Here is a 27,094-nt window from a genome sequence, read left to right on the forward strand (position 1 = left end):
TTTTGTTGTTTCTTTTGTATGAAAAATGATTTCATAATAAGAAAGTAACGTATCCATTTTTATTACAAAATGTCAAGTAGTTTAGGAGATAATGCAAAAAAACAATTTTTATTTTGTAACTTCAAAGGGATGTAACTTTTTTTGTGTACACTTTTGTACTAAGGTAAGTTGGATTCAATCAATTTATTTTTGTCTCGGAATGAGTTATTTAATTTATGACATACCTTTTTGGAACACCCTGTACTGCAACTTACCAATTTTTTTTCTTATAAGCAATCCAAACAACTTTTTCAAAAAAAAATACAATTATCTTTGCTTTCAGTATTTTTTTTATATTAAAGAACTATATTTTTACGTTGGTAAAGTTCGCGAGAAAGATAATTTAGGTTCTGACTTCGTAGAGTACCTACTTTATTTTTCAAAATTGACTAGTTATATTACAAAAAAAAATATTTTGTACCTGATTATCATTGATACCTGATCATTGTTTACATCCTACCACGTATTGTGCCTTTGTGCTATATAAACGGTAACAGTTTCACAATTTACTATAGAATTTAAAATGAATTACTGGTATTATCCGTTTAGTAACCAAATTTAGGATACCATTTTTCTTTTTTCATCGAGGTCTTTTGGGGTAAGCTGGAATCAGAAGAGTCATCACGCTGATTTTTCTCCTACTGCCCATCATGCAACGAAAATATTTAAGCACGCAATTTGCAATTTCTGTGACCTCTCTTATTCCTTTATTCCTTCTGATTCATCCACTGCATTGCACAATTTTCACACATTTCAGTTTCGCAATTGTAAAGTTATAAACGGCTGGGTTAGATATGTAATAAAAGGATGACGCATCCCGCTATGGCGCTATAGCGGAAGTATGAATGATACTGCCAGAAGCTTGTACACTTCAACGACAGCAGAGCCAATAATTTTTTGCCATTCTCCTTTTTTTGCCTGGACAAGTCTTTTTTCTAAAATATAATAAGTATACTTTTCATATTCCACAGGATTTTTTTTGTATTATCATAAACTAATAAACTTTGCATTAGTTCTTTTAAAGTTTGTAGAAACTTGAGCAGGATGGTTGAAACATAGCTCTGTATTGGCAGTAGTTCTTCTGGGACTTCTAGGAGTTTTGCCTCATTCCTTTTTTTCAGTTAATCCCTGTGAAGTTTACCGATCGATTTGCTACCATCAATATACTCCCGTGAACTTTCATACCTACGATAATTACTCAGAATGCACATACGATCGTTTGGATGCTTGTCTCTCATTTCCACATTTAGCACACCTGTGCGTATCTCTGTTTTTTCAAAAGTTGTACGAGTTACTTTATCGGAGAGGTCAAAGAGAAAAAAGTAGACACCATTTTTTTTTCTTTCATATATGGATATGGTTTTCCATTTATGAAAACTAAATAAAATAAAAATATTAACTTTGCTAAAGTCCAATATAATTTTCTGATATTTTGGTTTTTTGCCGCTCCTTCGTAAAAGTTCCTATCCTAACGCTGTCTTTATTTCTCAAGTCTAGCGATATCGTATAGGCATATAGGTAATGCAACTGCTTTACCTTTCAATATTTTTGTAATTCTGTCATAACTTCCCGATTTATTATTTTCCTCATTATTGTTGTATATCTCATGTTTAGTTTCTAGATCAATGGTTTACAAACCATGTCAAGAGAATTAAAAATACGTTTGAATCGGAAATCTTACATTTTCCATTTTTTACACTAATATTTTTCCTTCTAGTGGCAATGGCAGACAGCGTTCGAAAAATTGATGTTCTCTTCACTCATGGACGAAAATATATCTACCTGCGGTGACTTCTTGACTATTCGCTGATAGAGGGCACTTGTAATCGTGCTTTCTGATATTTCTTTAATAATTACAAAAAAGGTTTCAACAAGTTTCTACTTTAAACGTAGGTACATAATAACAAAATTATGTGCAAAAAATTTTCTTAAATTAAAATCTAAAATTTAGCGAATAAAACAATATTGTTTAAATAACATATATTTTATTATGTTTTTATACATCAAGTCTAAAGGCAGGTACAAATTATATATCGAAAATACAAGACCGTTTAAAAAAGATTCTATTACAATATCATTTTTGAGCTACTTATTTTTTGTAATATATTATTACTATACTTTTGATATTATCTACTACTCGATTTAGTTTAAATAGTTTAAACGTATCTAAACACGATGTAAGCTAATATATGGGTAATTCCAAGATAACTTGAAATGTTGAACCAGAAAAAATAGAAAGAAACTGTTTTTTCTTTCTTGTTAAATATGGCGATAGACAAAAGTAATTTAATAGGAGACCACAAATATAGTATTAGCAGTGAGGTTTTACAATAATTTTTGTTTGTTTTTTTTATTATTACGATCGTAACATAAATGACAGTCATATAGGTATGTTCCTGATTGAATAAGGAAGTATAAACGCACACTAAATAAACGTAAAACTACTAAAAATATATGGTTTATTTATCTCTAAAAAAAATAATACGTTCCAAATTAAAAATGGACTTATAAATCTATGAAAAATACTGATTTTGAAAAGTGGTTACATAAGTGAGCTAAAGTATCATAAATGACAAATTTTGTGAAAACATTAAAAAAGCTGTATGTTTTCCGGAAGTTTTTCTCCAAAACTGTAACGTCCCCGCCTAATATGAGCTTGTGGTAAAACAAAAATAATATTTTTAAAGGGCACAACATTCTTGTCTTTAATATTAGGAAAAACAAATTAATTTCTTTTTTTTTCCTTAAACAGCTTATAAAATATGAAGTGTCATCATTGATCTCGAGAATAACACCAACGAAATGTTTTTTGGTTTTATGTTTTGTTACTTCATCATAAGTAAATCTGCAAACAACAAATTTGCCCACGGTCAGGCACTTGGTTAGGTCTCTTATTGATGATAGTGGAATATCATCTTCCCAGCCAAAAAGCTCAGCTGCTTCTCCAACAGTTGCTTCCTCTTCATTTTCTATTGGTAGCGTATTCGACTCAAAAACTTTAACTTTTTTGCAGTTAAAACACATTAAATCCAAAACCGGGAATTTTTTTTGCAAAAACATGAGTATTCTCGAATGTAGAGATTTTATTTATGGCCAACTGACAAAACTTGATGGACTTTCATTATTCCTCGAATTTTCATTATTTGATTGAAAGATTTTTCGTGTTCTATAGATATTATGTCATCCTCAGTAATAAAAAACATTTTTATGACTTTGGTTTGGTCTTGTACCAGTTGAAAGAAAGCCTTAGCGTCCCCCACATCGTATCCCCTAGCAACAAGATTATCTGCAGTTCTTTTTACAGTAAGACTTCGTTTGTAGGTCGTTTTTAATTATCCAAGAAGAACGTCTTGAAATAACAATTTTTGTTTCACCGATTTTGAAATTTCCTGGTCTTTAAGTTCTCGATTGAGTTTAGATAGAGGAGACTGAGATGTACTAGGCGTTTCCAATTATTTTTTCTTTAAACGCCGAACTTTAGTCTTGTATCGGTTAATTGGTTTCTTTGCATCTTCTAATTCCTTTTTTAGCCTTGCTATTTTTCTATAAGCTGCTGTTCGATCTCTTCGTACTTTCTTTCTGTCTCTTGTAGATGCATTGACTTGTAAAACTCTTAATTTGTAGGATGGGCTACTCGCTGGTGTATGGTTTACAATAGCTTCCAATCTTCTTCCACGAACTTTCTTATTTTCACGATATTTTCGTTTCTTTCCAGTATTTTCTTTTGCGTCTCTCTTCTCGCTCCGATAACTCATTTACGGGTTTATCAATCTTAGGTTCTTTCCGTCGTTTTGCATGCTTCCTCAATTTCCTTAGAAATTCACTTCGTCGCTCTGGGTCTGCATTCACTCTTTCTCTGTAGCGCCTTTGCTTCTCCGCTGCTGTTAAAGCCATCTGTAAAAAAAACCTTAAGAATATTTCATTTAACCTTGTCATTTATGTTACCTAGTGTCAAATATGTTACCATGGATGTGGTAACATAATTGACGGTAACATATTTGACATTTTACAATATATATTTTAAAATTGCCGCCAAATTCATTCATATGTTGACGGTTGCTTACATAAAGAAGCATGTATATATAAGGTTATGTTTCACGACAATGTCATAAATTTGATTTAGAATGATTAATAGTAATTTTAATAACATATTTGACATATAATAAGCATGCGTACCTGATATCAATAGCTTGTTGCCAAAAAACTGTAAAATTTTACTAAAAAACACTACTAATTTTTCACAAATAAAAACGGAAAACGTTACTCGTGCATTCGGTAAACTGACACTGAATCTCAATGTTTCCAAGTCTTACAAAAATCGTATAATGTCAGTGGTAACATATTTGACCATGTTTGGGGTGACACTAAGAATTCTTAGAATAATTTCTGTATTTATGATATATTAGACAAACAAAACTTATTGCTATCGAAAAAAAGTATTAATAGTTATACCCAAATTATAAAGCGTCGATCTTTTCGATAACAGCCCTTTAAGTGACAGGCAACATATTTGACATTTAGCTTATAAATAATCATTTATTTTGTAAACTATAAAAACAGGGACAGTTTTTGTTTATGTATGTATAAGGCAACTTTAAATAGAAAAATAGTATGGTAAAAAACATATATTAAAAAAAATTGATGTTGAAATGAACTGAAACACAAGTATGTCAAGTTATCCCGGAATTACCCATATATCTAATTAGTTTAGTCTAAAGTTCTATATTTTGATATATTTTTTTTGATATGGAGATTACGGAGATATACAATTTTTTGCAATGAATTAAATTAATATTAATCGTCTTGTAGATTGTTAATGTTTATTACATAACTATATTTTGTAGGTAATAAATAATCAGTAGTGAATCTTTTATATAATTTAATTCTCGCAAGAGGTGGTTCTCTTTCAACATTTGACGTAGGTCACCTTCAAGCAGCACAACTAAATTTATATTGATAACTTCTCAGAGACCAGTGGGGCATCCATTCAAATTTGTTTTCTTCTTGTTGTTTCCTTAACATTATCACCAAATAATATAACGATAAATTTAACTCATGATTCTGATATCGTTTGGTAAATCATGTTCATAATCCTATAAAATATTACCTATTAAGTACGTCATCGTTTCTACATCCTAATTTATTCTGATGCATCTATTATCGGATATCAATCAGTGTATGTAAGAACTTTGATTTATGATCGAAAAGCTAAAGCATTAACTTTGCCATGCATCCTCTAGTTATAAGTTATAATGCAGTATCAACTTCTGAATTTATCATATACGTTTTTACTACGAAAGTTGATTTTACGAAAATAAATATCAAATGTACTATTAGCAATTCTAGTAAGCGATGACTACTAACACATGCATGTAATAGGTACGATAGTTGTATATAAATAAACAAATTTGTCGATTTACTGGTTCAAGAATAACGAGAATTACAATAAAGTTAGGTTAAGATAAACAACGAAACAACCACCGGTACGGGCGAAGTGTGGGCAGAACATTATTCGTGCATTCGGCTTATTTGTATCCTTTGAAGTGTGTCAAAAACCGACATGTAAACGGATAGACGTATTTGGTATTCGAGTATTTGCTTATGCGAGCGAATAAAGCCAATAATTGACGAATGTACTCTCCACACTTCGTCTTATGCGGCCGAATATAGCGAAGTGTGGTGCCGCCATTACACTTTTGTAAAAGATGTTGCTAGTGGTCGCCTCATGTACAATATTACTCCTCGCTTGGAGATGTCTCTGGAGCATTTTTTATAAGTGTGGCAGTCAACGTGTTAATTTAAATTTATATTTTTTTGATAATCTATATTTACTCGTATGAAATTATTTTGATCATCTTTAATTTAAACTAAAACAAGGAAAAGTTATTTAAACATTTTAATGAAATACAATCAAAGGTAAATTTGTATTTATATTGTTACATATTATATTATGGTCTCTTGCTAGATAGATGAAGGTGATTGTTATTTTACCAAAATGATGAAAATATCTCGAAAAAATAGTGTAATATAAATAGTCCCCTAATTTATTAATTTATTAATTTTTTTCGTTAAGATATGAGTAGGCAATAAATTCCTTACCACCGATGTACTACAAAATAAGATGTTTGAAGGGATATACCAGATGTTTTCCGTTAATCAAAATATAAATTGACTTACAGGTGTGGACTTAGATGTCTCTTTCATGTTTATATTAATTTTATCCAAGTAATGAAAAGAATCTGGTCTTGACGATATTATCGGATGAGGTTGGAAACACAATAACTTGATACTCACCTGCAATTTACATCCGAAAAAACTATTAATATGATTCGGACTTGTAAATAGCAGGGTATTTTATAGACACACTTGGAAGCTAATATTAACAATTGGAAAATACATCTTAACTTTTGTAGTGCTAGCATATTGGTCAAAAACCAATAAGGCAAAAGCGATAAAAGTGACGTGGAGCTAGGTAGAATATTGATAAACCGCTCAACATCAGAATTTTGAGAGAGTAGTTAAATTTATTAGGCAATGGCTACAGCCACATTACCCTAGATTACCCTTAAAAAGAGTTGTTCTGTTGAGTTACCCTATTATAAAAACAACTGTTTTAGGAATTTATGACGTTGGCCATAGTTGTACATAATATGACCGACAGTTTCCTTTGCGTTTTCGCAGAATCTGCATTTTGCCCTGTCCACTTTATAGAGATATCTGAAGCACACAAGAATACAATTTACCAACAGTCGAAAAGAGAGGGGTTAACATAAAGAATGGTATCATCAATACAGCAACGGAAAGTGAAACAGTCACTCAGTATAAAAAACAAACGTGGATGACAGCTGGAATAGTAAAAATGACGGAGGAAAGAATGCAGCTTAAAAATATAAAATAAAATAAAACAAAAGTATTATTTAATTCGAAGAAAACTCAGTGAAGCGACATAGTTACGGACGCGAGAAAGATGTGAGTAACTACAAGAATTGCAACGAAAACATGACGGATTTAACACTCATAAGAAAATAAAAGAAGTTACTGGCTTGTACAATAGGACTATACCCATTGACGAATAATGAAGGTCGTGTACTATTTTTGGATGACGAAGTAATGGATGAATGGAAAAACAGTAAATACTTGTTTAAGAATCACCGAGAATCATTACCAAACTTAAGTTCCAGGACCATCAATCTTAAAAGCTGAAAGAAAGACCGTAAGTCAAGCCAAAAACAAAAAAGCCAGTGGACCAGATCCTATATACAGTGAGTGACTGAAATAGCTCTCAAATAAGAATATAAAAGACCTGACTATATTGTTCAATCAAATCTGATACCAGTAAAATTCCTTGGTTAAAATCGATATTTATTCCTCGTTCTACGAAACCAAAAGTTAACAAATGTAGCGATTTATTAATAAATGTAAGGAACTAATTATCCAACAGCAGTTTTGGTCCAGGAAATGCCTTGAAACTAAAGAACACTTTTTCTATGGAAACACTTTCAACGATCTCGGGAAGAAAATCATATGTGCTTCATTGATTTTTGTTTGATCGCCTACAGCATACCAAATTTATTACCATCTTTTAGATCATCCAACTAGATGACAAATACATCAAAACTATTGCCAAGCTGGCTAATGCGGGCAAAGAAATTATCCACTCAGGGTGGACAACAATTATGTGGCATTGTCATGAAAACCGGAACACATCTTCTAAAAAGACGTAATGCTCTTGCCGATTAACATTTTTAACTTTCGGTTACTTGATGGAGTCCATTGAGAGCCTTACACATGATTAATTAGTCAAAGTTATTTTTAACTTTCTAAATAATAAGTGACTATTTTTCGTTTTTTCCTAACCAAAAAAGAAGAATGGAAATCAAGAAGTATAATTATCCATTATAGACAGGGTTCTTTCAGATAAATATTACCCTGAGATTTTTTTGCATAATCAATTTTATGAGATACTCCAAAATAAGGTTCAAGAGGTCGTCCAGGCGAAAAGTTGTTCAAATTGTTTTAAACAATTTCTTTTAACAAATTGTAAAAATAAATTTTTTTTTGGATCATTCTAAACAAAATGAATCTCTTGTAGTTTTTCTGTAAACTTGATCGTTTTTAAGTTAAATAATTTAAAACTTAGAAAAACGCAAAATTACGGTATTCAAGGCTCAAAAACACAAGGAAAGAGCGTTTTTGAATTCACCCATAAGCTAAATTTAAGTTTAAGTCAAACCTTGCTCTATCATTTCCCGATAAATATTTTGGTACCCTTTCATTTGGTCCCCTTTCAACCGAAATACGAAAGGCCAAAGAAAATTGGTTAAAAGCATAGTGCGAAGAGATAGAGCTGTTGGAACAAAAACGCGATACGTTTATGCATATAAAAGTAAAACAAGCAGCTGGTCTTTAAAAATCCAACACAGCTAGCAAACTGCAAGAGCAACAGGGGAACATCATCACAGATAAAAATAAAATATATATATATATATATATATATATATATATATATATATATGGGTTAAATACATACAAGAACCCTTTGATGATAATAGGTCCGAACAACCTCTGTCTTACATATGTAATGACCACTTATTAATCACATCAGATGAAGTGGAAAAAGAAATATCACAACTAAAAGATGGCAAAGCTGCTGGACCTGACAATGCATATGCTGAACTCATAAAGCTATTTAACACCGGCGTTACTCAACGACTAACCAAAATATTCAATGACATATATTTAAACGGAGTAATACGGAGTAATGAAGCGCTTTAGAGAATTTAAACCAACAAAAATTTGTGCTTTAGATCTTGTTTCTCTCTCTTATACACGCTGCAGCCCGATCGCCCGTCCTGTCATAAGCACTTCATTAACGATTAAAAAACAATATTTTAAAATCAAAGAAGCTCAAAATGCTTATCGGGAAATGATAGAACACAGTTTGATCATTGTTTGTTTAAAAAAAATTGAACAACTTTTGCGTCTTATTTTGGGGTATCTCATGAAAATAATTGTGCAAAAGAATCTCATGGGAATATTTTTCCGAACGAACCCGAGCTCTTCGCCTTGTCTAATTACTTAATTAGGAATAGATATATGACAGGGTTTTGAAGAAGTTCTTTGCTGCTATTGGTACTGATTTATTTATTTTCTAAATTATCTCTGTAGTTTATTACAACAGTTAAATATAGAACTAGGTATAGCATTCTTTAACCACATATTTTATTATATAGAGCGTAACAAAACTCTGGAAACTCTGGATCCTATTCAGCAATATGGAAATTACAAATTTAATGTAACAATAAAACACTGAAAACTTTGTTTTCAAACTTCCACAAAATTTATTTTAAATTCTAATCACTACAGCTGTTTCGGCTGATTGCCTTTCTCAAGTGATCTGTTTTTGGTATGGGTTTACACTTTATAGTCTCTAATGAAAAAGGTTGAGGAGGGGAGAACTGTTTGTCTCAAGCTGGTCATTCAGAATTATATCTGTGTTTTTTAATTTGTTGATTTCCATAGATTCTAACAAAGATAGCTTAAGGCCTTTATTTTGAATGTGGAGAATTTTAAATTCGTCATTAAAAGAATGATTATGATCTAGAAGGTGAAGTGCGTATGTAGAATCTGTTTTTCTATTATTGAAAGCCCTTTTATGTTCTGCTATTCGTTTATTAAAATTTCTACCTGTTTGACCAATGTAAGTTTTTGGACAGTCGCCACATTTAAGTTTGTATACACCACTGTGTAAGTGTTTTTTATGTTGGCTCTTATTGTTTTTAATATATTTGCCTAGGTTGTTATTTGTTCTGAAAGCTGGTGTTATTCCTTTCTTTTTTATGTGTTTGGTTATTTTTGTTGATATTTTTCCTGTATATGTAATCGAGCAGAAGGTACTGGGTTTTTTCTCTGGTGGTGGAAATACTAAGTTCAGGGCTTTCTTGTGTAGTTTTTGATTTAATATTTTATTAATTGTTTGTTCGTTGTATCCATTGTTTACTGCTATTTGCTTACTGATATTTAATTCTGTCTCAAAATTGTATTTTGACATAGGAATTGCTGTTAATCTATGTAACATACTATGATAGGCTGCCAGTTTATGTTGTGTGGGATGGGATGATGAATTGTGAATAGTCGTGTCAGTATGGGTAGGTTTATGAAATATGGAGAAGTCATGTTTGTTTTTAAGTCTTGTACACAATTGTACATCTTTGTAAAGAAATTGTAAAGCGCTTTGAGAAAACTGGACTGGTAAAAGTTGGCATTCGAAGAGGTAGACCAAAAACAGAGCTCCACAAATACATGATGTAGGTCATTCTTCAGATTTGCGTGTATTACATAAGAATTCATTTAAACCCTACAAAATTCAGTTGTTGCAAGAATTTAATGAAGAGGATGACTAAGACCCTAAATTACAGTTTAGTGAGATAATGTAGAATCAAATTGTAACTAACGAGAACTTCGTTAACACGATATGTTTTTCCGACGAAGCAATATTAACACTGTTTGAAAATGAAAATCACCAAAATTTAAAGTATTGGAGTGAGGTAAATCTAGATTGGATACATGAAAACTATGCTCAAAGACCGCAAAAAATAATGTATGGTCGGGTATAGTGAGTACTCAGTTAATTGTTCCGATTTTTATAGAAGGAAATTTAACAAACGATAATTATTATAAAATGCTACTTAGAAATAAAATTGTACCTGTTCTAAAAAACAAGATTAAAGTTAATTTTAATGAGATATGGTTTCATTAAGACGGAGTTCTAACTCATTTTATTATGAGTTATTAGATCAGACATTTCCCGGACGATAGATTGGTGGTTTAGGTAGTATTGAATGGCCTCCTCGTTCACCCAATTTGAATCCTAAAGAATATTTTTATAGGGGATACTTGAAAAGTAGAATTTATAAAACTAAATCAGCAAGTATTGCAGGGGTAAGGCAAATAATATCTACATATTATTTTCTAGAAAAACGCGGAAAAATGTGATAAATGCATTCTACCATCGTTTAGGACATCAAATTAACAACGGAGAATCTTTTGAACACTTGATTAGGTAGACATTAATTTAGCAATGTAGTTAACTTTTAATTACTATGTTCAAATTTAGAGTTGTACAGCTGCGGTCAGTGACTAGTTTACACCTTAATTGTAATATTGCAAAATAGTAGTGCCGTGCGGATTTGCTAAATGTTACAAGTGCTTGTCAAAAATTTCGCACTTATAAAAAATCAAATAAAAATCTGTTAAACACGTCAAAAATGCTGTACATACTTTGAATCAAAAATGTATTGAGACGAGGCTTTTGTTTTATCTTTTTAAGATGTTCCTGACTATATAAGATCGAAAGTATTGTATATGTACATTTGAACTGGTATTGAAGTGAAGATTTCAATAAAGGTGCTATATACAGGCTGTTGTATTTAAAGCTCCAAAGTGATTAATGATATCACAAAAATGGTAAATTTGGCAATATTGCAAGCATTAAATTTAAAATCTCTATATTGCAGAAGAGGAGTATTACGGTTTTTGTATAATTCGGACCATCCATTTAAGACATAATTGGACGTTTCCAGACTTTTGGCACACTCTGTATATTTACAGTATATATTTTATTGTATATTCTGTAGATCAGCTAGGAATATTGTGCACTACTAATAACAGTAATGGCGTTGAATTTGTTTACACATTTAAACATAAAATTTAAGTATATACTGTGGACCAAAAAGTTTAACAATGTTTTTAATTTCTCGTGCTACGAAATGATATTTTTCTTAGTTGTTTCTATTAACAAAGTTTTAAAACTATTAACACCAAATAATATTACTGAAAGTAACTTAAGTATTTTTTTGCCTCTTTTGAACTTTCGGAATTGATAGTAAAACGGCCGATTCTTCACTAATATCCATCGAGAGCTGTTTTCTGAGTAAGTTTTTCACACTTCCAGATCGTTGCAGTAATTCTCTTTCCTGGGGAACCATTAAGAACGATGGATTTTGTTCAATTTTCGGTTTATTTTTATGTTCATCCTTTATAAAGATATCTTTCTCTGAATTTTGTTGATACCCTTTGTCTCTTTTAATTTCTTCTGACACGCATCCTATGCTATAAATATCGGCCATTGTTTCATCTGGACTCTTTAAATTCTTTCTTATGGGCGATGAACTTTGAATACCAGAAATATTTTCATTTACTGGATTTTCTATTTTCAAAGTAACCTTCGTTCCAGGAGGAGTATATGTGAAATCGGATGGAAGTGACAAAACCTGAAATAAACAGAAAAACAAACATTTTTAAATTACGATTTATTTTTATGTTTTACATAAAACTATTGAGTTTTGTTTGGATTGTTCTATCTAAATAACCTTAAGCAATATTTTCTAACATATTTACATCTAACCAGTAATGCATAATAATAATAATTAGTAATAATTTATAAATGACTCATATGAGTCAAGTCATGGGATAGTTTTATGTAAATTTATGTAAATTTAAGTCAATTATGCTGCTTGTGTCAAATATTTACTAATAAATGGTGAGAATTTGAAGATCATAATGATTAAAAGATATGAAGTAAGTAAATATACATACCATCAAATTTAAAGAACTGAGACTTTTTAGTCAAAAATAAAAAAATGGAACAAATACTTAAAGAGTAATTTAAAATAATAATTAGTTCGTTTTTGGAAGCTTTATGCCGTTGTGAAGTTTATTTAAAAGCATAAGAGAGAATTAGTTTTTTTGTAAAAACCAATAATTTACTTTTTGAATTTAACTGATTTTGAAACACTGATTAAAAAGTACAAGAAATATTTGTTTTAATAACATGCACCATCTACGTTTTGTATTATAATGTAAAACGATCATTAACTAACATTATATTTCTCTATATTTTAATTGAAGCAGCTTCATCGCAGCTACTCATACGCAGCCTTGAACAGTTGATAATTCTTGATAAGTTTTTTATTATATCAGAATAGCTCAGTAATATTATCAGTATTGATTTCACGTCCGGACGAAGGAGGAATATTGGGCGGACAAACTTATCTCGTAAAAATATTCATAAAGTATAAACATTCTTATTAAATCGCCTTTAAGAAAACCGAACAAAACTTTTGAACACTATAGAAGCAAGCGTCCTAAAGTGCAAGAATAAAAGCTTTTCATAAGAGGTAATATTAAACTCAACAGACTTACGGGTTGAACCTCGTCGATTATCACTGCGCTGAGCTTTCGACGTCCTCTTTGATGTCTTCTTCAGGGCTTCCGAAGGTCTATTCTCCCGAGCACCCAGACGCTACTACACTGTTCATGCATAACTGCTATTGGGAAGAGCGGATGGTTCATTTATACCGACGATGGTAAACGTGATTTGGGTAGAGATTGGCGTGGTGGTAGACGCGGGGGTTGATGCGAACATTCCTGACGACAGGATTTTGATTGGAGCGTCGAGGGGAGGATAATTTCTTTATGAGAGCTCTCCTTGTTGAAGGTAACCGGGTACCATCATCTCTTTTATTGAGACAATTTGGTCTTGTTTCAATTTCTAGGCTTCTCGGATAATTCTTGGTTTATAGAAGCGAATGGGGTCTACGGTTCTGGAGTTTTAAAAATAAATTTTGTGACCTGTGTGAAGATAGAGTTGACGTAGAGCTAAAATTGAATCGGAATTGTGAACAGAAATAAAATGTCCATAAATCGTATTTTGGATTCTACGATTTGTTTGGCCTATATAAGATCTGGGGCAGTCTACACAAGGAATTTCATAAACTCCGTGTTGATCATTTTGAATGTTGTCTTTGAATGATCGGACAAGAGATGAAAGTTTTTGTTGGGGGGTAAATATTGATTTAGGGATTTTGTCGATTTTGTCAGTGACACCTTTGATGTAAGGAAGAAAAGTTTTCATCTGATAAGGTTTTGAGACTTTGGGTTTAGATTGAGTAGAAGATTGAAGTCATTGAATACTCCTATTGACGTGATTTTCACGGTAACCGTTTTGGATGAGGGCTCGTTTTAAACTTGAGAGCTCAGCAGGTCTACTTGCATCATAGCAAAGGCGTATTGATCTGGATACAAGAGTATTAATGACTGAATTAATTTGTGAAGGTGGATGATGAGAGTTGACATGCAAGTAACGATTGATATGGGTGGGTTTTCGATAAACAGAGTGATTAAAACCTTGGGATTGGTTTTTCTTTCTGATAACGTCGAGAAACGGTATGGGTTTGAAAAGTAAGCAAAGCATCTCTTCCGTGGGGTCAAATGATGAATGTATTCTCACCATATCGTAGCCAACATGTGGATTTGAGCAATGATGTGGATAGTACTCGGATCTCGAAGTTTCCATAAACATATTGGCAATTACTGGAGAGAGTGGGGATCCCATTGTGGTACCATTTATTTGTCGTTTGAATTGGTTTTGGAAGGTGATATAAAACAATCTTCAAGTCCTCATTGAAATTCTTCCAGAACACCTCGAACATATGGCCTACCTAAAATTCTCAAACCTGATATTCCTCTACGTCCCATTGTCAGTGCATATAACTGATGCCATACACAAAAAATTGGCCAAGTACTTGTAACTTACCAAGTACCAGTAACTCTACAACTTTCTTCTTTTTATGTAGACATGTCTCTGTCTGTTTTTTCATGTGCCTTTAGTAAGTTGTCGTTCCTCCTCAATATTTATTTCTTCGTTTGTCGTCACCTCTGGTGTTGTTGGTTCATTATCGTCCCCTTTATCAAATAGGTATCGAAAGTAATTTGCCCATGTTTTCTTCTGAATGTGTTTCGTTTTAGTAGTTTGTTCATTTCTTTTCTTTGTCCTTTGATCATTCTCCATATTTCTTTCTGTATTCCGTAGAAGTCGTGTTCCATTTGTTTTGAAAAGCTCTGCCAGTGGTCCTTTTTTATTTGTCTAACTAAATATTCATTTCATTAAAAAAAAACACTTCAACGATTACTTCAATATTGAGACTATCCAAATTTTTATAGATTTTCAATCAAGTAAAATAGTGTGCTGAGATTTGCAAACCATATGAACTTATTCTGACATTTAGCAAACATGTCATACAAGAAGAGTCAAACCGTATTAACCAATAGAAAAACCGATTGGCGTTGTTATATAATCTGTTTAAGAATTAAAAAAAATATAGTGAAAATACACAAATATATTTACGACAAGAAAATTAGGTTAGAAAGAACTTATAGAGAAAATTTATAAAAACTAACCGGAGATAAGACCACTTGAATGACAAGAATGGACTACTTAAATAGAGATACCCGAAACCTACTTTAGCTACCCAAAACTAGAAGGAAAAGTTTAATAAAGAAAACCTAAGACAGGTTTACAATAGATAGATCTTCGTGTCCCAATTCTTTTGAATTGAGAACAAAATGAGAGATGGTAAGATCTCTTAATGACAAGAATATTACATTAAGCTGATTGGTTCGCAAAGATTTCCAATCGGTCTGTTATATTTCTCTTCACTATCCTGAATTATATTCTGCTATTAATCTTATGATAATAAACAAACCCAAACCAAACTTATAATGTATCTAAAATGAAACAGTGAAACTGTATTCAATTACTAAAATTAACAAATCAAACAATAACCTTGATAAAAAATGTATGACTGCATCTGCATCTTTACCAAAAGTAGCATATAGAAACTTTTTGCATAAAATTTATCCAGTTCCTTAAATTTACCGGAGTGTGTATATTTATGCTCATGACTACTCTCTACTGCTGCAGTGAATATTAAGCTAAGCTATAAAAAATGAGTTTCAAATAGCCATATGAGAGACTCGTCATATGATCTTATTGATATTTTTATTTGATAAAGGACTTTTTTCTTAAAGATTGAGTTAGAGGCAAGCAGTGATCAGATTAGTAACAAGCAAGAGCTTAGTACCATTTAAAAAGACATGCACAATAATCACAAGGAGAACTAGACTTTGGAAAAAGCCCTTTACAAACAAAGATGTTCAACATAAAATATTAAATTACTAATTATTAAATGTACGTTTCTTCTTATGATATGTATTACTTCTTCGCTGATAGTCTTCCTAGGAATGGTTCTAATTGCTTCTAGGGTCCAATATTTGTTTTACGTATAAGCCGGTGGATGATCGACTTTCCAATTTCGTTCATTTTTGAATATATTTTTACCGGTTAATCGATTTTTTTTGTGATATTTGGGCTACGTACTGCTTTTATTACGTTAAGAACATTTATTTATAGTTCAAGAAAATACTTTTTTCTCGGGACTTTATCTTGTGTAAGCAAATCTACACGTTTTCCGCAGAAATTTCGTCGTGGATTTTTAATTACTAACAATTTATTGCGTAAAATACGGTTTTTTCGAATTTTCGCGTACCAAAAAGCTTTCAATTTATAATTAAATATAAACAGTTTATTTGTTAGCTTAAAGTTGGGAGTTACCTGTATATCATAGTAGTTAAAAAACTTTGACATCGAAGTGAAAACTTTTGTTGTAATAATTGGTATATATTTTTAGTTTTATTCAGAACGTTTTCGAACTTATCAGTCCATCTTCAGTGAACCTGAAAAGTATGTAATCCTACTAAGTTAAGAACAACGTATTTTTTTTAATGGATTTGGTTTGGCCGATTAGCTAGAAAAACGTGATTAAAATTTTGAATGTTAATGAAAAATGTGGTTACGATTTCTGATTTTGAAGTACTTGCACTAACAACCGTAAAACCAGTATAAATTGAACACTACATACTTTAAGGTATTAAATTAACAGACATACTGCCGATGAATATATATTTAACTATCTCGGAACAGTATTTTCCTACTCAAGTAGCACTTACAGTAGTCTTGGTCTGCAATAGCCAGCTAACTGACCTAAGATGCCGATGAATTTACAGTTTATTTACATATACAATAAAAGTTATTTTTATTATACGATTTGACTATAAAATTAAATTATTAATGGTATTAGAAACTGAAATAAGAAAAAAGGCAGATAAAGTTAAATTTGTGATAAGATAAGAAAGAAGGTAGTGGAAGAATGACGTAGTCAGATAAGTAATAAAGTGTAAATGAGATTTAACTTATGATGAACTGATGATGAAAGATATTCATGAATACAATAATATATGAAGATAGTAATGTCTAAGACAATTTGCGTAATGTGAGGAAAATATAAATTGTAGCTGTAACAAAACAGTGAGATGTAATGTTGGTTGTATATATCTAAGTTGGTGTAAAAAAATCTCCTTTCTCCAATTATAATAAAACTAGCGGACCAACTCGACATCGAGTTTTTTAAATGAAATTTTTATTTTGCGAGAAAAATATGCAATATATACAATGACCGGAAGTAAAAATATTTTTATCAATAACTCATAAACTATAAATGATAATTTCGTGAACTTACATTTTTGAACGCTACGTTGAATTCTCTATTGATTTGACTAATAAAAACGAAACCGGAAGTCGACCTCAAAACCGGAATGCAATTTTTAGTTCATCAAATGTCGACATGAATATCATTTAGCAGTTAATTTTGCATGCTGATCACGAATCCGGTGTCAGATTTGCTCTATCTTGACATTTTATGCGCGTTTCGGGTCACTTCCGGTGTCGGATCGCAACCGGAAGTACATATTTAGATTCGTCTCGACGAGACCATTCGATCCATATATACATTGTGGGGTCTAAAACTTAAAGTAAATTTTAACTTCCGGTCATCTCAAAACCGGAAGTGAATTTTTGTACCAAAAGTATATCTTGACAATCTCATAAGTAATACTAATAATATTCCGAAAAAATATTTTAATTATCTAATATGGTTTTTGAGTAAAGTCGTGGACAAGAAAAGGGCTTAGCGTTTTAGTATATAAGATTGTAATTTATCAACAGATGGCTTTTTGAGTGTTAAATATGATGCTGAAATGAATATGAGTCGGACCATATTAGGGTAAACTTAAAATCCAAGCTTTCAAAAATGTGAATGAACTTCCAAAATACTGTAAGTTTCTGTATCTCCCGTTCTATATAGTTGATGGATTTTAATCTTTTTTTTTATTCGTATGTACTTTTTGTGTACATTACAAATATGCAATGTTTTAATAATATTATTAATACACAAACATTGCAATTTGTTTAAACAGTTAAAAACATATATATTTTCCCCAAAAACTTTCCTACTGTATAATATAACTTTAAGTCTTCATCTTTAGATAAAATGAAGTGAAAAGAAACTAATCAATTTTCTTAATTGCTATAGACAAATTAGCTGCGAATTAAAAACCGTCCCAGAAAATTATCAGCTTTTAAATACGTAAAACTAACAGAGAGAAAGCATTCAGAGCATTCTATAAGATAGTTAACATCAACAGAAAAGAATTCAAGGTAACCACAAAACAATGTAGAAGTCAGAATGGCGATCTATTAACAACAAGGAAAGATGTATTGAATAGATGGGTGGAATACTTTAACCATATGCACTTAATATAGAGGAAGAAGAAAAAAACCTGGAAGACGAAAAAGATGAGGTAAGCGGAACAGACGAGAGGGAAGAGGAACCACCAAAGATTCTTGAAGTTAAAGATGCAGTTAAAAAGCTAGCCAGAAACAAATCACTCGGAATAGATAATCTCCCAGCTGAACTATATAAAGATGGCGGCCATGATATTATAATGGAATTACAGCAACTTATAAAAGAAATATGGACACAGAAATCACTCCCCAATGATTGGAATATCGGAATACTTTGCACCATACACAAAGAAGGAGATATTTTTGAATGCTCTAAAAACAGAGGAATTACAGTTCTAAATGCAGCGTATAAAATATTTTCCATGAAAATATGTACTATGTATATATTATATATGTATATTAGTACTATGTCACCGTATTGCACCATATGCAGAACGGATATTAGGAAAATACCAGGCTGGTTTCAGAGGTGGTAAATCGACAATTCATCAAATTGCAACCCTGAAACAAATTTTAGAAAAAACACTGGAATATAGCATTGATCACATATTTATAGACTACAAAGCAGCATACGATTCTGTGAATAGAAGAGAAATTTTCAAAGCAATGAAAGAGCTAGGAACACCAAATCAGTCGGTAAATTTAACAAAACTAACTCTTGAAAAAGTTGAATATAAAGTACGAATTTAGAGGGAACTGTCTGAATCTTTTAAAACAAATAACGGGTTGCGCTAGGCTCTTCAATCTGGCTATGGAAAAATTAATACGTATGTCACAAATCACAACCACTGATTCAATATATAATAAATGAGTGCAAATCCTGGCCTATGCTGATGATATCAATAATGTTGGGAGAACGGAAAACGCTGTACGAGAGGCGTATGTAGCAATAAAAGAATCAGCTACAAAAATGGGTTTAATAATAAACACCAACAAAACGAAGTATATGAAAATAAGCACGCAACCACAAATCCTACAACCACTTGCTATAGAAAACATCGTCATAGAAGCAGTGAACAAATTTGTATACCTGGGAGCGCAGAGGTTTCAGAGGTGGTAAATCGACAATTCATCAAATTGCAACCCTGAAACAAATTTTAGAAAAAACACTGGAATATAGCATTGATCACATATTTATAGACTACAAAGCAGCATACGATTCTGTGAATAGAAGAGAAATTTTCAAAGCAATGAAAGAGCTAGGAACACCAAATCAGTCGGTAAATTTAACAAAACTAACTCTTGAAAAAGTTGAATATAAAGTACGAATTTAGAGGGAACTGTCTGAATCTTTTAAAACAAATAACGGGTTGCGCTAGGCTCTTCAATCTGGCTATGGAAAAATTAATACGTATGTCACAAATCACAACCACTGATTCAATATATAATAAATGAGTGCAAATCCTGGCCTATGCTGATGATATCAATAATGTTGGGAGAACGGAAAACGCTGTACGAGAGGCGTATGTAGCAATAAAAGAATCAGCTACAAAAATGGGTTTAATAATAAACACCAACAAAACGAAGTATATGAAAATAAGCACGCAACCACAAATCCTACAACCACTTGCTATAGAAAACATAGGAGCGCTCCTCAACACTGAAAATAATATTACCGCAGAGATAATCCGCAGAATTTTCACGGCCAACAGATGCTATTTTGGGCTCAATCTTCTTTTTTGATGTTTAGTAAAAATAAAAGTATTTAAGAGGAAAAAGACAGTTAAGATTTTATTTGACGTACAATGCGTCTGTGTATCTGCTTATACGTATTTCGACCTAAAATGGCTCTTCAGAAGGGCTATTCACAGTCGCTCTGAACGTGAAAATAAATCTTTGCTGTCTTAGAAGGTAAATCTAACATGGCTTCGTATGGACGCAAATAGCGACATCTGATATTAAAATCCGTAAACTAATTTTCGAAACCAAATTATTACAAAAAAAAGTATTTATTTTTCATTAGATTCTTCTCAAAAGACCTCTGAGATAAACAATTTGAATTATTTTTAGGCTAACTGATGGATCCAGCTAAAATTTTAAGGGTTTGTTAAGCACTACAAAACTCCCTTTTAAGAGAAATCACAAAAGTGTAGGGTAATTTTTACAAAAATTATAGACAACTAACGATTTTACCTTCTTCTGCTGCTTTTGGAGCAACAAATTAACCAAAAATTTTTAGAATACACCATTTTGAAGGTTTTTCTATTTCTTCATAGGTAAAATGTTTATTTAAGTATATTTAAGTATAAATGGATATAATGCCAAGCAAAAATTCGAAAAATTCGCATTTTTCGCAATAAATTGTTAATTATCTATTACGAAGAGCAAATTGTCTTAAAAATATTATTCGCCTTGAGATTTATTGTGAATCAAGAGCCTGTTTTCCAAGAATAACATCAAATAACGAATAATTGTTTCCCATTTGATAGCTTCATTTGTCTAATCCTGGGATTAGCATACCAAATCAAGATAATAGTCAGATTTTTGTTCTTTCTTATTTTTAAAATATTCGTGCAATATTTTTAGGTTACTTCACAGAAATGTTGACCATTTTTTATTTTATTTCGTCCTAAAATAGCTAGGTTATTATTTGGATGGTCTAAAAATTATAACTTGGCCGTGATTTATGTATCTCCCCTCTCAATACCAAATAACTCAAGACTCGGCAGAACTCAGCAAAGTAACCTACATAATGAAAAACATGAGATACATACGTAAAAATTACAACCTTCTTCTTCTTAAAGTGCCCTCTCCTCAATGGAGGTTGGCTACTACAATTTTAAAATCTTCTCTATCTTCAGCTGTTCTTATTAGCTGTTCAAAATTTAGCCCTGTCCATTGTCGGATGTTTCTGAGCCACGATAGTCTTTTCCTTCCTAGGCCTCTCTTTCCCTCGATTTTTCCTTTCACTATAAGTTGGGCATATTGGTACTTATTATTTCTCAGTATGTGGCCTAGGTATGATGTTTTTCTAACTTTTACTGTGTTAAAAAGTTCTCTTTCCTTGCCTATTCTATGCAGCACTTCTTCGTTTGAGGTATGCGATGTCCATGAAATTTTGAGAATTCTCCGGTAGATCCACATTTCAAAGGCCTCCAATTACAACCAAAGAGATCTATATAATGGTTAAATAGTTTAAAGTATTACAGTAAATTTAACGAAATACATGCGACCCATTCTGTTAGATACACTTGAATATAGGTAGAGACGAAACAACAATAATTATTTATAATGACATCTACGAAATCATGCTTTAAAAGTACGTTTAAAAAGGTTTATTTATGATTTTCAGTACATATTAACTGCGGTTATTATTGTAATAATTGCATATATTAAGTATGTATATAATGTATAATGCTTTTTTATAATCAGGGACAGTTTATTTTTTGGTTAGTTATTTTACTTATTTTGTTAAAAAGCCTTTAAGAATTGCTATTTTTATCAAAAAAGAACATATTAACTTATCTGCTAAAATTGTTCTGGCTTATATAAATGTACGGTTTTTATGAATAACATTTAATAATATTCTTAGACTTTGAGCTACACAACGATATCACTTCTAAGTATATCTTGTAAGATAATAGCTATTTTAATAATAAACTAGACAACAATAACGAAGGACTAGAAATTAATGAACTGAAAACAAATGAGAGCCTAGGTCCAGGTGAAAAATACCCAGAAACGTTAAAATTAACCACCGAAGAAAACCCTAAGAAGGAAAAATAGCCCAAGACTAGCTAGAATCAATATTTATCCCACTACCGAAAAAGCCAAACCCACAACGCTGCAATAAGTTCCGTCTGATAAGGGTTATGAATCTTGCATTAAAAGTCGCACGGTAGCGGAGACTTGGCGTTAACAGCGCCTAGGCCTGAAAAAGAGAGGCAAAATCCTACGTCACAACTAGGTTAGCCGGGGAGATTTGTTTTTTAAATCAGATCTTCACGGAGGCCAAAATTGAGGCGTAGAAAAGCGAAAAAGCATACGGGCTTGCCCGTCGGGATATTCTCTGTGCCTCCGTTGGGATGACACTGTGGGATATAGTTGTTTAGAACTCTATATCTGGCAGACACGGCCCCAGGGTCAGAGAATTGAGAAACTCAAGAGGATCCCCGCTTTAGTTCTGCTTAAAGCGTGAACTACCGCGAAAGAGGTCACTGGGTGGCACCCAGAAACCGTGCTGGCAACGGGCCAGACGGATGACAAAAAAGCCTTCGTCCACATTCAGATATCCGTCCCCCAAAATGGATCGCTCTCGATCCCCGCCTGACAGAAAGGCACCCCCCAGTTCCACCCCATATGGTTACAGTGAGAGGAAACTCCACTGTAACATCTACGACGCACTACCCCCCATGGATGATGACAGCGCAAACTACGAAATATTCAAGGAACTACCGATAGAAGACGAAAAACAAGAAAACGAAGGGGAATTCAAACGTCCCAAAAACAAGAAGAAGAGGACAAAAGACAGAGCGGAGGGAAACCGCGAAGAACCACAAACTACCGACGACGATACACCAAAAAGGCTAACGCAAAAAAGGACCAGACAGAGAAGTAGCGAGGACGACAAGTCCGAACTACATGCATTAAGGACACTACTAAAAGAAAAAGATGCAGAAATAGCATCTTTAAGGAAAAAGATACAAGAGCTCCAAGACACAATGGTAGCCTCACAAAAGTCCATCATCGAGCACATGGACAAGAAGTTCAACCAACTGAACTCAAAAAATCCCCAGGAAAACCTGGCAAACCAGGCACAGAAAAACAAACAAGAAGACAACCTGAAAAATCAGGCAAAACCGGAGGAAAACCCTAAAACTCAGGGCAAAAAGAAGCAAAAAACCACAGGAGCCATTCCAAAGAATACTCAAGCCGAAGCTACGGGAACAATCCTGAAAAATTCACAAAAAGAAGAAAAATCAACAAAAGGAAGAAAAGAAGATTTCCCACCCCTCACCCCTCCGAAACAACATCAGGAAGGTGAAGCTAAAGCCGATCGGCGTCCTCCGTCTCCGTCACAGATGGACATTGAAGTTGCTCCCAAGAAAACTTGGGCAAAACCACCTGTAATCAAATTACAGAGTGTGAGATATACAGGTGCAATACTAAGTATTGCACAAAAACAACAAATCATCACAGCGAACAAGCTGTCGAGAAGTGGAAGAGAAACACTCATCCAAGCAAAGAACCCCGAGGACTATCGCAAAATGGTGAAAATCATTGAGAAATTCAATGAAGAAAATCCAATTCAATGGATTGCATTCCCATTAGAAGAAGATATCAAACCAAGGATGGTTTTGAGAGGGCTACCTCCAACTACGAACACGACTGAGATGTTCGAGGCCATCAGAGATGAGTATGATATAGAAGTCGTGTCGATTAAGAACATGACTTCAAGAAAAAGCGATAGAAGACACTTACCAATGTTTGTCATGACGGTGGAGAGGGAGGACACCGAAAAGCTAAAAGGCATCACTAACCTGATGCACATGAAAATTAAAATAGAGGACTTACGCAAAGCAACAGGGCCCACACAGTGCTTCAACTGCCAGGGCTACCATCACGCGCAGAGAGCGTGCTTTATAGCACCCCGCTGCGTAAAATGCGGAGAGGAACACTCCAGCAAAAGCTGCCAATTGCCCAAAGATCAAAAGGCAAAATGTGCAAATTGCCAAGGACAGCACCCAGCAAATTTCAGGGGATGCCCAAGATGCCCTACATGGGGACGTCAACAGCAGCCCCAACAAAGACAGAACGCAACGGCGCAAAGAAGGCCACAAATCACTCCCGGCGGCCCATCATACGCCCAGGCAGCAACAACAAAAGCACAAGATAAGGAAAACACCATCCTTATCTCAAGACAACACCAAGACGGCCTAGTTAACTCTGTGAAAGAGTTACTAACTAGAGTAGTCAACGAGGCGATAGCAGACATAAAGCTAGCACTGAACTAGTGCAAGCAAATAGGGGATACTTGAGGATAGGCTCCTGGAATCCAGGAGGCATAAGGACCAACCAGAATATACTGGACGAACTGGTCAATAGATACGAAATGGATGTCGTTGCAATACAAGAAACAAAACTTACAAACAACATAAGTATAAAATTCCCAGGATACGACATATATAGGAACGACAACACAGCAAGATCAGGTGGCACAGCAATCTTAGTGAAAAAAGGCATAGAGCACATCAGAATAATAACACCGCAACTAAATACTATGCAAGCAACAACAGTAAGAATACAAATGAGGCAAGGAGAAGTCAACATAACCTCCGCCTACGTGAGACCACAAGATCTACTGATCGACGACGACCTGAACACGTTCTTAAATAACGAACCCTCAATAATAATAGGAGACCTAAACGCAAGATCCCCTAATTGGAACGACAGAGCTACGAACAGAAATGGAAGACTATTAAATACCTACATCGAAAATAATGAAGACATTATGGCAATGGGCCCAACAGACCCTACTCACTATCCAGGAAACGGACTTCCCACACACATAGATATAGTAGTAGCAAAAAACCTAGGACTACAAACAGAATTACAAACATTAAACGAAGGCACAACCGACCACAATCCCATCCTATTAGAACTAGGTACATGGGAGGAAGAAAGCTCAATTAGAAGAATTAAAAAGAAAACAAAATGGACAAACTTTAAGAGACTCGTGAGCACTGGAATAAATATAGTTCCAGTGATAGAAACCCCACGAGAAATAGAAGACAAAGTCCTAGAGTTGGAAAACATCATCCAACAAGCGCTCAGAAACAGCACCACAGAAGAGGAAGTAGAAATGCATTCTGGAAGATTTAAGGATATACCACAAGCAATAAAAGACTTGATAAGGGAAAAGAACAGAGCAAAGCAAACAGCAAGAAGGACAAGGAATCAGGCAGACAAAAACAGATCAAACAGACTAAACAGAGAGGTCAAAACAGCACTACAACAACACCGTAGTGAAAGCTGGGATAATCACATAAGAGATATGGAAGAACAAGGACCACACATGCAAAACCTCTGGAGACTCCAGAGGATTTTGAGAACCGACAGAAAACCAATCCCCCCACTACACGGGGAAAATGGAATCGTATACACCATAGAGGAAAAAGCAGAGGTAATGAGGAGTACTCTCGAGAGAGAGTGTACATTAAATTACCACCCAGACGAAGACATCGACTTCATAGAAGAAGTCGAAAGACAAAGAGAAAGACCTGATAATCCAAACGAAATTATCCCTCATACAACACCAGAGGAGATAAACGAACTGATCAAAAACAGCTCGCCGAAAAAAGCACCCGGACCTGACCAAATCACTAATAGGGCACTAAAATACCTACCAGCGAGAGCTATAGTATACTTAACTAACATCATTAATGCAATGCTAAGATTCAAGAAATTCCCGAACAGATGGAAAGAGGCCCATGTCATAATGTTACCAAAGCCCGGAAAAGACAGCACATTCCCGCAAAATTACAGGCCAATAAGCTTACTACCTGCAATCAGTAAGATTGTAGAGAGAATCATACTCAGCAGATTACAAGCGGAAACAGATAGATTAGAAATAATACCTGAAGCCCAATTCGGCTTCAGATCAGAACACTCCAGTGAGCTACAAGTGCTCAGACTAACAGAGTACATAGCAGCTGGATTCAACGATAAACAATACACAGGAGCAGCCTTCCTTGACGTAAGCAAAGCATTCGACAGAGTCTGGCATAAAGGACTAATATACAAAATGAGAAGATACGGGTACAGTGGAGCAATGACAAGGCTGATCTCGTCGTACTTGAGCAACCGACGTTTCAGAGTCCGGATAGGACAAGTCCTATCCGAACTCGGGAACCCGGAGGCTGGAGTGCCACAGGGAGCGGTACTGTCACCCCTACTGTACTCAATATACACAGCAGACATACCTAGAACACCAGGTACACTATTAAGCCTATATGCCGACGACACAGCGATAGCGGCCAAACATAGAAACATAGACACTGCGGTGAATAACCTCCAAACAGCACTAGACGACGTAGAAGAATGGAGTTTAAAATGGAAAATAGCAATAAACTCCGATAAGACACAGGCTGTACTTTTCAAAAAGCGGCATCAGCAACCAGAAGAACAGGTAACTGTGCAAGACAATCCCATTGAGTGGAAAAGCGAAGCCAAATACCTCGGAGTAATTATGGATAAAGGACTAACATTCAACAAACACGTAGAAGCCACAGTACAAAAGGCAAACATGGCAAGAGCTTCTGTAAGAGGACTAACAGGGAGGAAAAGTAAACTCAGACTAAAAACAAAGATAAGACTAATAAATAGCATAATACTGCCCATACTGACATATGCATCCCTCGCCTGGGGACATGTATGCAAAACATCAAAAAAGAAAATACAAGCGGCTCACAACAACAGCCTTAGAGAAGCAGTCAACGTACCAAGATACGTTGCAGAAAGATTCCTCTTCAGAGAATTGCAACAAATCAGAGTGACAGACACGATGAAAGAAAAAGCCAGGACAAAGTTTGCTGATATAGAGAACCACCGCAATCACATACTTAGAGAGATGAT

General features: G+C 33.7%; 1 protein-coding gene across 4 annotated transcripts in view; it reads right to left on the minus strand.

Annotated features, from left to right (window-relative positions):
* Window positions 1-2,150: 2,150 nt before the first annotated feature.
* The window catches only part of Ca-alpha1T (Ca[2+]-channel protein alpha[[1]] subunit T), a 141,700-nt gene continuing 116,756 nt past the window's right edge, over window positions 2,151-27,094 (minus strand). For 2 of the 4 annotated variants that reach the window (XM_072541272.1, XM_072541268.1), the window contains exon 25: window positions 11,363-12,311. In XM_072541272.1, the coding sequence (XP_072397373.1) occupies window positions 11,883-12,311 (429 nt within the window). In that variant the 3' untranslated portion in view covers window positions 11,363-11,882. Of the gene's footprint in view, window positions 5,133-10,328; window positions 12,312-27,094 lie in introns of those variants that run through there. The other 2 variants (XM_072541269.1, XM_072541271.1) reach the window with 2 other exon arrangements.

The sequence above is a fragment of the Diabrotica undecimpunctata genome, chromosome 8 (assembly GCF_040954645.1).
Source record: "Diabrotica undecimpunctata isolate CICGRU chromosome 8, icDiaUnde3, whole genome shotgun sequence".
NCBI lineage: Eukaryota > Metazoa > Arthropoda > Insecta > Coleoptera > Chrysomelidae > Diabrotica > Diabrotica undecimpunctata.